Source organism: Protomyctophum bolini, assembly GCF_963924005.1.
Source record: "Protomyctophum bolini genome assembly, chromosome: 19".
In the NCBI taxonomy this organism is placed as follows: Eukaryota; Metazoa; Chordata; class Actinopteri; order Myctophiformes; family Myctophidae; genus Protomyctophum; species Protomyctophum bolini.
Window position 1 is genome coordinate 687,501 of NC_137880.1, and position 13,573 is coordinate 701,073.

General features: G+C 45.9%; 2 protein-coding genes across 2 annotated transcripts in view; both read right to left on the reverse strand.

Moving 5' to 3' along the window:
- Positions 1–5,007, reverse strand: part of ankdd1b (ankyrin repeat and death domain containing 1B) — a gene marked incomplete at its 3' end in the record, with an annotated part of 22,877 nt that extends 17,870 nt beyond the window's left edge. The window contains exons 1-4 of the mRNA XM_080790692.1: positions 4,964–5,007; positions 1,997–2,163; positions 1,192–1,292; positions 45–143 (exon numbers count right to left, since the gene is read on the reverse strand). Of these exons, the coding sequence (XP_080646818.1) occupies positions 45–143; positions 1,192–1,292; positions 1,997–2,150 (354 nt within the window). The 5' untranslated portion in view covers positions 2,151–2,163; positions 4,964–5,007. The remainder of the gene's footprint in view (positions 1–44; positions 144–1,191; positions 1,293–1,996; positions 2,164–4,963) is intronic.
- A 224-nt stretch (positions 5,008–5,231) lies between these two features.
- The window catches only part of polk (polymerase (DNA directed) kappa), a gene marked incomplete at its 5' end in the record, with an annotated part of 28,253 nt that continues 19,911 nt past the window's right edge, over positions 5,232–13,573 (reverse strand). The window contains 6 exons of the mRNA XM_080790693.1: positions 5,232–7,019; positions 8,193–8,241; positions 8,615–8,914; positions 9,973–10,246; positions 11,316–11,926; positions 12,426–12,597. Of these exons, the coding sequence (XP_080646819.1) occupies positions 6,923–7,019; positions 8,193–8,241; positions 8,615–8,914; positions 9,973–10,246; positions 11,316–11,926; positions 12,426–12,597 (1,503 nt within the window). The 3' untranslated portion in view covers positions 5,232–6,922. The remainder of the gene's footprint in view (positions 7,020–8,192; positions 8,242–8,614; positions 8,915–9,972; positions 10,247–11,315; positions 11,927–12,425; positions 12,598–13,573) is intronic.

A 13,573-nucleotide genomic window follows, 5' to 3' on the forward strand; every position in this document is an offset into this window, starting at 1 on the left:
GGGCAGGGGTCTGGGGGTCCCCTGGGGCCCTCAGTGAAACACACCTTGTCTTTGGGGTCCACTTTGACTCTGCGTCTCAGCAGCAGTCGGACGGCATCCATGTTTTTTCCTGCCACAGCGTAGTGGAGCGCTGTCCTGTTGTGCTAAAAAAGAGTTTAATCACAAACACGTTCAACCATTTAAAGATTCACAATCACAGGTTTGCACATAAATACCTTTACACCTTTGAACTAAAAGACAAATGCACTAATTCACTGATTTAACCCTAGAACACTGAACACATATTTTTGAAATTTTCATAATGTTGCTGATGTCTTCCGGTACCTTCATGGTGCTCAGTGACGTAGGTGAAGGTAGCTTTGTTTCCCTGTTTTTTTTCTACAGGCAGGTGTTCGGGTGAATTTAGTGTTTAGTGATAGTGATTGCGAATGCAGTGAGCACTTACTATGAGACCTAGCAAATCATGTCTGTCTGTCCGTGTGTCTGTCCCGCTATCCAAATATGGAGTGTGTTGCAACAGCAATCACTCAGCTCCATATATGGGCACAAAAGGGGCCAGGTCCACTCAGCTCCATATATGGGCACAAAAGGGGCCAGGTCCACTCAGCTCCATATATGGGGACAAAAGGGGCCAGGTCCACATATACATTAACAGCGGGACAGACAGACAGACAGACAGACATGATCTGCAGGGTCTCAGCTGCGTTCGCTTCCCGCGTTTGCGCGTCTTACTGGTGATCACTAAACACGATGTTTAGTGATCAGCCCATACACCCACAATTGAAAACATTCTCACATGTCTTAGGAATGGGTGGCCCAAAGGAGAAGTTCACAACTTAATTTCTCTTTTTTTTAGGAATATAAAAAAATATATATATGAACGTTTTTCACAGATTTTGCCCCCCCCCCCCATGAAATCATTTTTTTGTGAAAAGTCTTGATGAAAAAGAAGAGCAGCTCAAGTTGCTATATGTATTACTGTACTTCAATATATTTTGATGAGAAAAAAACGTTATGGAATATTTTATATTGGGTAAAATATACCCGTGTTTAGTGATGGTGCAACAAAAATATGTTTAGTGTTCTAGGGGTTAAACTAACCCACAGGTTGCACGTAAACATCCATCCGTGTTCCACCGCTTATCCGGAGTTGGGTTGCGGGGGTTCCAACAGAGAGCTATACAGACTCACCACGTTTTTAGCGTTGGCGTTGACCGCTCTGCTCAGAGCCTTCATGGTCTCCACGTCGTTCCTCTTGGCTGCTTCCATGTAGCGCTTCTCTGTCTCCAACACTAACAACAACAACGTAAACAAAGATGCAGTGTTTCTTTAACCAGAGGAGAGCAGAAGGAAAAAGTAGAATTTTTTGAAGACAGCTTCGCTTCACTTGGACACTCAGGCATGAAGGAAGCATGAGTTCAAGTCCGTTGCTCCCCCCCCAGGTTGGCGGAGGGTGTGTGTAGATTGTAGATGTAATGGGTTACAAAATCGTGGGATAAAAAAGAAAAAAAAAAAAGCTGTACGACTATTTACACATGCAGCCAGCAGGCCGTGTCGACTGACTGACGCTAATGATTTACTGAGACATGACACAACACCCTGCAGCGCATACAGCTCCCAGTGGTCTGTGTGTGTCATGTGTGTGCGTGTGTGTGTGTGTGTGTGTGTGTGCGTGCGTGCGTGTGTGTGTGTGTGTGTGTGTACGTGCGTGCGTGCTTGCGTGCATGTGCGTGTGCATGTGCAAGGAAAGCCTGTTCAACAACACAATAAAACGTTCCAGGATGTTTACGTTCAGTGAAACAGTTGATGTACACATGGCTTGAAATTAACACCTTTTGTGGTGTATAAATTTGACATTATGAAAACTCTTGACAATCAGAGTATCTCAGGTAGTTGTACTGTATCATTGTGTATACGTATATATATATATATATATATATATATATATATATATCATTCTGTATCATTATGTATGCATGTATCGTTCTATACTCACACATCTCTTTGCTGTCGAAGTCTCCGTCCTCCTCTCTGCTCTCCGCCTGCTGCTTGTGGAGGACGAAGTCGGTGAAGCCTTTGACCGTCTCGGGTCGGACCCACTTCCTGGGGTCCAGGTTCTTAGCCTGCATGGCCTCCTTCAGACCCTCCATCAGCTCACTGAAGCTAGAGACCAGAACAGACAACAATTCATTACCTGCTGCTCATGCCTGCCTTATATCCCATGGCTGAGAGGTCGTCTATAAAAGCAAAAGGAAAGTGTGTGGTTGCCTAGAGACGAGGCAGCCAATCAGGACGATGAGACACATATATATGTCTCAACTACAGCAAGTGGGCATGAAAGCACAGCAGTGCCTCCCCCTGGCCAGCCGGGGCGCCTGATGGAGGGGAAAGGAGCTGGTCGGAATAACGTGTTCCTTCCACGCGCTACGTCCAACCAGGGAAACTCCCCCCTGTCAGGTGTAAAGGAGACACTTGGACTCCTCATGCATGAAGGAAGCAGGAGTTCAAGTCCGTTGCTCTCCCCTTGTCCCCCATATATGGGGACTAGGTTGGCGGAGAGTGTGTAGAGCCCAGGATCACATTAGATGATTGACACAGGGGTGAAAAATGGGTTACAGAAATCGTGGGATAAAAAATATAAAATAAACAAAAAAAATGAAAATACAGCAGAGAGAACATTGACCAGCTGTGCTCACACACACAGCAGCTGGTAAAAAACTAAAAGACATGTTAAACTGTTCCTTCAGGGTCATCACCACCAACCCTCCGGCTGGAGTTTAACTAAAACAAATGCAATACAAACTAAAATAAGTAAGTCAGAGAGACGTATTGTTGGGTATATCAGCCACGGTGCAGAGGAGTCTATACCGCTATAGTCTAGACCTCTGGGAGATGGAGCGCAACACCTATACTACTATACGCTGTGTTGGCGGTGCCCGGGATCGAACCCATGACCGGGGTGTAAAGCCATGCATCATCTTACCCCCTAGCCTAAAGGGGGCCGAAACAAACTGACTGAAAACCATAGGGAAATTAGGCTTTTTCTCAGTTAGGAAATCTACACAAAATAGCAATGAATGGTAAATGGTGCATTGATATATAGCGCCTTTATCCAAGGTGTTTTGCAGAGATTGTGCATCACACACACATTCACACACACATTCACGGAGGAAACCAGGCAGTGGTGACAGAACGGTTTGCGGAGCTGTCTTGATATCGGAATGTCGCTAGTTCGTATCCCCGGACCGGCACGTTAAAATGACCACCGCTGAAGTGCCCTTGAGCAAGGCATTGAACCTCTACCATAAAATGTTCTATGAGCAGGGCCTGGCTGTAAACAAGTTCTTGAGCTTAGTCCAGTTACCCTGGGTAAACAACATGGTACCTTTCCTTTCCTTTTACCATGCAAGGCACCAACCTGCACATCAGGAGCAATTAGGGGTTCAGAGTCTTGCTCAAGGTCAAGGACACTTCGACAATAACTCTGCGGGAGCCCACAGGGTTCGAACTGGGAACCTTGTGGTTCCCATCCGGTCACTGGTCGGTTGTAATGTCCAACTTCCAATACTTTCACATCTACTCCACTACATCTCGGATCCAAAATAAAAAAAATTAAGTACTCCACTACATTCATTTGAAAACTCTAGTTAGTAGTTACTTTGTAGATTTTGAGTATTTTTACAAAACATAAAATTAACTAATTTCAGCCATTTAAGCTAAATATTTTGAAAATAGCTGATGTACAAGCTCACAATGCGTCTCATCGCTTGTAGATCTGCTATTTTCAAATGATTATTTTTATACATTTTGATGCCAATAGACTTTGGTACTTTTACTCAGGTACATTTTGAATTCCGGACTTTTACTTAACAGTATTTCTACATTGCCGTATTGATACTCTTACTGAAGTAAAACAACAATAAGTCAAAATTAAATGCAATTACAAAAGAACAGATGAAGAAATAAGAATTCAAAACAACCTTGTTTAGCAGCTCTCAGTGTGTGTGTGTGTGTGTGTGAAGTCTGGATGGATGAATGGTCGTCTTCAGTTCATTCCTTCGTACAATCCTCTCTCTCCAGACGTCCTGCGTTTAAACGCCTTCCCATTCTAAAATCAATCAATAAACGAAATGATCAGAACACTCTGGATGTTAAAATGCTCCACGGAAACCCTTTGCCTACAGTAATAATAATAATAAGACCACAAATAATTAGTATGCTAATATTGCTTGCTCACTTAATCCGGTGTTTGAGGAAACCAGATCCACTTTAAGGAGCCTTGATTAAAACGCGACCGTGTTCAAACAAGAGTATATGTTCCTCCAACTAAGGAGGTGGTTGTGTGCTCTCCTCTTACCCAGCACGCCTTTGGGGCGAACCAACGACTGCACGCCTGTTTGTTCAGGCGACACACCCTTCACGTTAAACATGACTTAAAGCTACAGTATGGCCCTTTCTGAAACCAGTCCCTTGACTTGAAGTGCTCTCGGGAGGTTCCCTCGTCAGGAATTAAGTTCCCCTCCAGCTGAATCGAGTTCCCTTGATTAGGGTGCTGGATATAAAAAAACTGTTTGGAAATACACTCGCCCTCCTTGTGCAGAAACAGGAAACAGACACCATCCGTTGCCATGGTTACCATCATGCAATTGCGTTACCTGCTATTTTGTTTGTACAGTTATATTGCGTTGCATCGTGTATGTTTGTGTGACATGTGGATTTCATTAATATGGAAAAAAGGAAATACAGTGTCACTGTCAAAAATGACATATCATATATACATCCATGGTGTTTATAAATCATTGTGTTAAAAGTTGTTTTGTTTGTGTGGTTTCATTTATAGTTTTCTCACGGTGGGGTAAATAAAGAGCCCTTGTGAACATCAGTTGGAGGCGTTGTCTATTCTGCATCAGATGAAGATTGTTTAGGAGGAGTTTATTCATCATTTATTTGTGGTGGTACTTACATTTGTAGGTCTTGGTTTCCATGCGGACAGAGAGCAGGGCTGCACAAGGCAATCGAGTCTAGATCAGCACAGACTCGCTCTTGAGGGCTTTATAAGCCTATATTGAACAGTGTGGACATTTGGACAGTGTGGACATTTCGCCAACATGATTTATTGCAAGTCATACGTTTACACAATGACGCACTGCTTATAGACGTTCTTTTCAAATGTTATATACTGTACATATTTTATCTTAATATCAAACAAACACTAATATGGGAATGACATCCAGCATGACAGTGAAGTGCTGTGGAGATAATCATTTATCTTCACTAGTCCATACCCGGGCATATGCACACTCAAAGTATTTGCAGACTTTGGGTTATGTGCTGTGTATACTGTATGCATAATGTTTGAGAACCAGTGCTCTGAAAGAACTTTGGACAATGATGTTTGACAGTCAGCTATATTGTTGCTTATTGTAGAAGTGTTGACAGTTTAGCGTGCCTCTCACACGCGCGCGCACATTTAGTACATAAATCGTCTGGAAACGTCATAAGGATTGGAACCGAGAGGTGCGTTCGTCTGTGGACGTCCTAGCGATGTCCAAACGACACGGGGCGAGATAAGAATATTCAGAATGATTCCTATTTGTTTTTTAGGCATTTCGCTTTTCGCTTGCCGTATGCTAACGCTCTGTGCAACTATTAGCTTGTCATTGACTCCCATGAATGACTCGTATGTCCTCATCCAGGGCGCTCTCCGTGGTGATAAATGGATCGATATGCTGGCGCTTCATTTCTGCTCCTCATCCGTCTGTCCCGCAAAATATGAACGCTTTTTGGAGCGTATATAAATATATTAAGATGATCGGAGATTGTGAGGTCACTTTGTGCGCGCGCGCGCGCACACACACACACACACACACACACACACACACACACACACACACACACACACACACACGCTGTGAAGCACACACACACACACTGTGAAGGCCGTAGTACTGTAAATATGACATGAATATGAATGCAAAGTAGCGGTCCATGTGTGGACAGGCTACCTGTCGCCGCGGTGCATAGTGAGATGTGTGCAAACCGTGTAGTTTATCAGGAGAAGCTTACCAAAGGATGCAACACGCACGCGGCGCCAAATTGTATAGGGCACAATTTGTTGTGTTGCAGCGCTAGCTAGAGGAAGCATGCCAGTGGGGTAACGGTGAGAACGGTGGCCTGTGATGCAGGTGTCGCTAAGGTGTGAGGGTGCGAGGTTAATTCACTAATAAATTCATTATAAATCATTAATGTGTCAAATCGAAAAAAGGGCTCCGTTAAGACCTCCATATAATTATGGTCCATGCCTGTGTGAAAAGTGGGAGTGATTCGTGCAGTTAATGATGAGATAAAGCGCTGTCAGGGACATTCATTCAGACATTCAGAGATTCGCTGAATTATTATAAGGATAACCAAAACAAATAATAATTAATCATAATTAAAGTGTCATCAATTGTCAGCACACACACACACACACACACACACACAACTGGTACCAGTTAGTCTGATCCAAAACTAAACATTGCATCACCCGTTTCTAATACAAATAATTATGGCTTAACTTGGTCAGAAAAACCATACCACTGCTGCCAAATGTCCACTGTCAACATTCACTTGTACACTCTCAGAGTTACAGACCTGTAAGGGTCCATTTGGTTCCATGTGTTACACTAGTCTCAGAGTTACAGACCTGTAAGGGTCCATTTGGTTCCATGTGTCACACTCTCAGAGTTACAGACCTGTAAGGGTCCATTTGGTTCCATGTGTCACACTCTCAGAGTTACAGACCTGTAAGGGTCCATTTGGTTCCATGTGTCACACTCTCAGAGTTACAGACCTGTAAGGGTCCATTTGGTTCCATGTGTCACACTCTCAGAGTTACAGACCTGTAAGGGTCCATTCGGTTCCATTTATAAAATGAGCGGTCTTATCTGAAGAACCGGTCTATGGTGTTGAGGTGGTGAGACGGGTTCTGGTGGTGAGACGGGTTCTTCTTAGCAGGGGAAGATCGAGGCGAGTGTCGTCTGGAACAAACAGGAACACACATTTTAATGCTATTTCAGTATCACTATCTGTCTTAGTCTAGTCTTAGTCGACTAAATATCACAATACTTTGCCAAAATGACAAATGGTTGGTTTCCCAGCCCTTGCTTTGAGTTGCTTAGTGGATTGGATGACTGCACTCTCAAAAACAAAACACATTATTGGCCATTTTTACACATAAATGTTATACTCAGTGTTAAGGAACTCAGTATAGATAGAGCGTCGCAGTCCCGCCCCCTCGAGAGACCCGGAAAATAAATCCGTTCATTTTCCTCATAGACTTTCCAGAAAGTATTTATTTAAAGACGTTTTACGCCGCGGACAAAGCCAACTCAAGCCATTCAGTTGCAATTTTTTTATTGTTTTATTTTGAATAATTTGGGGACCCCCCCAAAATAATTTGGCGACACCCAGAGGGGTCGCGACCCACGGGTTGAGAACCCCTGCACTAACCAACTCAAAACAAAGGGTTGAATACCAACCAACTGCCATTTTGGCACTTTTTATGGAGGCGCTACCAACACATTTAGCTGTGTTGCTCATTCCACGAATGCCCGATCCTTACCACCTATACTTCGTTGTAAAGGCGACTAATCAACGATTAAAATGATATAAAATACGATACCGATGGATATTATTAAAGTGGAGAAATAATGGACCAAATATAGGATTCTGAACTTTGTGTGCCGAGTTTGTCCATGCAATCTGTATATGGGAACTCAGCAAGTCAACACAAGAGACAATCAATTGAGGCAAACGAAGCGTTTAGAGGATTGAGTGATTATTATTATTGAGGTACCACAATGGTGAACACAACTTACATTCAATGTATGCACATATGACATGTAATGGAAACCCACAGTAGTGTGTCACACCCCACATGTGAAGACGCACTCTTCATATAGCCAAGCAAGTCCCACCCCTAGACCCCCTCATGGGAACGTCTTGAGGCAACAGAGATTTACAACAGGTAATCAAGCTATTAACAGAGAGAGACAAACAGTAAACCACAGCTGTCTTTTTACAGCTGCCTAAGGTCCTTTTAAAGATTTCACCTAGGAAATTCCTTGACAAGTTTATAAACTGTTCCTGAACACTAGCGTGCAGAGCACATGTCTGACTGATCTTACACATCTAAAAACAGATCTACAAACCTTTTTCCTTTGTGCTTGTTTGACGTTCCTGGTTGGGGTTCAACTCTCTCTGAGGAACGCACACACGCGCGCACACACACACACACACACACACACACACAATAAATCCTTGTCAACAAAACAAGAATAAAACATAGAACACGGATATAAAACGTATGAGGGGGAAAGGCGTGGAGGCATTTCTCTAGTCAGACGTCTGAAAACTGTCTTGTTTTTCATGTTATTAACAATATAATGCCATCAATTAGGGATGCAAGCATAATTATGGTAAAACACATAAACTCATAAACACATAGAAAAGAATACCAGCACTCACTTTATATCCAGTAGGATTCTGGTCTTATCTTAAGGTTTCATCAGCAAACAAAAGTTTATTAAATTTTAGTTTTCGTTAATTGTAACGGCCTTCGGTTCACACTCACCCTTGACCTTTGGCCCTCGGCTGACGCGGTGTCGGGTCGGTCCGGCGGCGGCGGCGGTCAGCGACCTTTGCCCTTTGACCTGGTTCAGACAGAGGTCGTCGGAGGAGGAGGTCAACGACCTCACCACTTCCTGGTTCAGACAGAGGTCGAGGTGGCGGTTGAAGGCGGACAGGTCACGTGATGACCCCGCCTGGGTCACGTGACACACCGGACAGACGAGGGGGGCGGGGTCCAGCTGCTGTGACTCCGCCTCCGATGACATCACCACCGCCGCTACCATCGTCCCCGAGTCACCTCCCACTGGGGGCCGTCAATCAAGGTTATGACATAGGTGAGGTCATAGGTGAGGTCAGTGTCGTGATGGCCATATATGGAGATGGCCATATATGGTGGCGTGACGTGTTATGAGGCGCGACCATTTATGGAAGCGTGTTGTCACGAGGCGTGACCATATATGGAGGCGTGACTAACTGACGAGAGATGCAGGTTTTCATAGTAAATGTGACATACGGTCGCAATAAAAACTAGAACTGCACTCTGTCGATAGTGCATACTTGCTTGTTGCACACTAGGTAGGCCATAAATGGCCAACTAGTGCGCAAGCAGAGCGCGCAAGTACTTTCGACCGTTAAAAACTGTTAAAAACTTTTGATGCGTATGCACCGTCCCAGCAAATTGTGCCTGATACGGCAGTGGTGCCAGATTACATACATGTATACACAGGAGCATTACCTTTAATCCTCCCAACACTAAAACATATCGTCATTACGTCACTGTCGAAAACCAATTACACTCTGGCATTGGGTCCTTTAATCCACATATTTCTTACGTCATCATTGAGAGCTAGTTATACATGTACACACCATGTAATCTGGTCCCAGCAAATCAGGCACAATTTTCTGGGACGGTGCATACGCATCAAAAGTGGCGGGTTGGCTGGAACGGTGCATACGAGTCCCGGGCGAAACTATTACTTGCGCGCTCTGCTTGCGCAAGTAATAATAACCAGTAAGACGCGCAAACGCGGGAAGCGAACGCAGCTCGTACATATTTGGGGTTTTTTAAGATTTATTTTTAAGTTATTATTTTTTTAAGTTAAGTTATTTTTAAGTTAAGTTTTTAACTTAGCCATAACCATATAAGGAGTCCCCAAAGCAGCTATACGTCCAAATATGGAGTGTGTTGCATCAATCACAAACAAATCACTCAGCTCCATATATGGGCACAAAGGGGGGACACACGGACACACACACAGACAGACAGACAGACATGATCTGCTAGGTCTCATAGTAAGTGCTCACTGATTTCGCAATCACTGCGTTCGCAATAATAATAATAATAATACTACTAATAATTACCTCCTTGATGATTAAAAGCGTGGTACGTCCGAGACCGAGGCGATGCCGGCGCGTGCTCCGGCCGCTCTGGACTCGAACCCGCGGGGTCCCCGCTGAGGCAGAGGTCGATGTGCGCGTTGAAGACGTCCAGGTCGCCGGTGTCCACCTCCCCGAGGCACACGGGACACGTCAGGCTCAGGCTGCCCCCTGCTGGCCTGGGGGCGTCTCCGCAGCCCGATGGAGACCAAGGGTCTTCTTCTGCTGCTGTGCTGCTGCTATGGCTCCAGGAACCTCTCTGTAGGACATAGAGAGTATAAGGCCTCCTACAGTATAAAGTATATGGTACAGTATAAGCTACAGTATAAAGTATAAGGCCTCCTACAGTATAAAGCGGTAACACGACCGCTCAGGACTGCAACAGGCTGCAGAGGACCGTTAAAACAGCAGCTAAAATCATCGGCACTACAGAATGACCCAGTCTCCATAACATCTATTCTACACCACTCGCTGTATGACAAAAGCCCACAACATCATGAAAGACACCAGCCACCCCGCAAATACCCTGTTCAAACTACTCCCTTCCAAAAAGCGCTACCAGAGCATCAAATCTCGTACCACCCGTCTCAGTAACAGTTTCTACCCCCAGGCAGTCAGGCTGCTGACCTTGAACTGTATTGCACTGTTTTGTCACTTGCACTTTCTTTTTCTTGCGCTATAGATGTTTGTTTATGTCCTGTGTATGTAAGACTGAGAGTGCTCTGAGCAAAATCATTTTCATTGTATTTATACTCTGTATCTATACACATGACAAATAAACCTGAACCTGAACCTAAAGTATTATGGTACAGTATAAGCTACAGTATAGAGTATAAGACCTACCTACACGCTGCACCATTATGTGCTTCGATTTTTGCTGTCGAGGGGCTTTCCTGGCGCTTTCGCCTTAACAAAACCCCCGATCTGACGCAGGATCGCGCTTTGATCGCAGAGGTTTTGCTCACTGTGTGAGCCTTGGGAGTGGCCTTAATAATTAAATCTGAGGATATTCTACTTCAAGATGAGGGAGCAATGGCTCATGATGACATCATGAGGAACACCCATGGAAGAGCCCACTTTTGGGACCTTGTTGTGTTTATGTCAGTATCCTTTCTGACCCCCTGTTTGGGAACATTCAGGATCCCACAGCTGGTGTGGTTGGCACGAAGGCTCCCATGTTTACATCGTGTCCATCAAACAGAGGGAAGGGAAATATTGTCGCCGCTACAATATAACGTCTACAGATTGAGGAGCTGACATCAGTAACATCAAAGCTCTGTGAATGTCAAGGAAATGGTATGCCTCTGCTGTACCCAACAGTTACTGACCTCTGAGGAGATGCTGCTGTCTGTCTCCTTCAGGGTCCTGTCCCTCTGTCTGTCTGTCCCCTGGATGTCCCTGTCTCTCCGTCTGTCTGTCTCCTTCATGTCCCCGTCATGTGTCTCAGCTTGGAGACGCAGTCGCTGGGCGTACGCTCTCTGGAAGAACGACCGCTGCTCCGTCTGGTCCCCGGTCCCAGGGTTCTGGCCCGCTTCTGGCCCAGAGCCGCTCTGGCCCGCCTCCGGCCCAGAGCGGCTCTGGTACCGCTGCTGGGCCAGCGGACCCGGGGGCTGCCCCCCCGGAGGGTACCGCTGCTGGGCAGAGGGTCTTTGGACGGGGCAGGACGGGGCAGAGGGCAGTAGGGTGCAGGAGGAGGTGGTGATGGGTGGGAGGCTTTGGACGGAGGTGTCTTTCCCACACGACTGAGAGGAGACGTGGGGAGGAGGGGGAGGAGGAGGAGGGTCCGTCTGAGAGGAGACGTGGGGAGGAGGAGGAGGGGGAGGAGGGGAAGGAGGAAGGGGAGGGTCCGTTCTCCTGCCCGTCTGTAGGAATCCCACAATGCTCCTCTGCTGCGGGGCTCTGTCCTCTGCTGAGCTGACGAAGGAGGAGATCCTGACACCTGGTGGCGACACATGGAAACACACTCTGAGAGCCTGAAGGAGGAGGAGGAACATGAAAGTGGATCACAGGAGGGTTATTTATTGGGGTCCATCCTATAGGACAGTGCTTCTCAACCAGTGGTCCGGGGACCACCCAGGGGTCCTTGAGGGAGTTCCAGGTGGTCCCCATGCTGAATGATGTTGAGTTGGTAACGGAAATGGACCAATGATTGATTGATTGATTGATTGGAAATGTTATTCACAGTATGTAGAAATTAGAATGGTACATTTCAATTTTCAAACGAAAGTCAATATCAAGTGCTCAAGAGTGAGCGTTAAAACTAACCCGTGGTTAAAACTAACCCGTGGCAGGTTAAAACTACCTGTGGTACCCTCACAAAAACATGCAGTAATCCTGGTCTCTAAACTGCCTCCCCCTGGCCAGCAAGAAAGAGACAGTAATAGAAATAGAGAGCAGTCGGTACAGTGAAACGTGTTTTGGCGGCTCCTCGCCATTACCCATGAGCCTCAGTCGGAGTGGGAGGGGCTTGACACCGTCCATCTCGGTCCTCAGCAGCTGATTGGCCACGGAGAAGATCTCGGGGGCCGTCCCCACGGCTCCGGGCAGCGTGCAGGCCCGGGTCCGAACCTCGAACTGGACGTTCTTCAGCTTCAGAGTCACCGTCTTACCCTGAGGAGGACAGCAATATGATGGACCATAGAACCTTACCCTGAGGAGGACAGCAATATGATGGACCATAGAACGTTACCCTGAGGAGGACAATATGATGGACCATAGAACCTTACCCTGAGGACAACAATATGATGGACCATAGAACCTTACCCTGAGGACAACAATATGATGGACCATAGAACCTTGGGTCCGCGTCAATATGCCGACGGTCCATTGGTCCGATCGACAACCTACCTCAAACCCTCACCCTAACCCTAACCTCCCCCGGGGCAGACACCTAAACCTAACCACCCACCCTCTCCCGACCCCCAGCGCACCTCGGACCAATGCTCCTTCGGAGCAATGGTCCGTCGGATCATAGGGTGCTTCCCAGAACCTTACCCTGATGAGGAACCATAGAACCTTACCCTGAGGACAACAATATGATGGACCATAGAACCTTACCCTGAGGAGGACAATATGATGGACCATAGAACCTTACCCTGAGGAGGACAATATGATGGACCATAGAACCTTACCCTGAGGAGGACAATATGATGGACCATAGAACCTTACCCTGAGGAGGACAATATGATGGACCATAGAACCTTACCCTGAGGAGGACAATATGATGGACCATAGAACCTTACCCTGAGGAGGAACAGCAATATGATGGACCATACAACCTTACCCTGATGAGGACAGCAATATGATGGACCATAGAACCTTACCCTTATGAGGACAGCAATATGATGGACCATAGAACCTTACCCTGATGAAGAACAGCAATATGATGGACCATAGAACCTTACCCTGATGAAGACAGCAATATGATGGACCATAGAACCTTACCCTGATGAGGAACCATAGAACCTTACCCTGATGAAGACAGCAATATGATGGACCATAGAACTATAGATTCTACAAATGCCTTCTAAATGCTAACAGTTTTCTGAAGAAAAAAAAAGTTTCTATGTCAGTTGTGCCTTTTTAT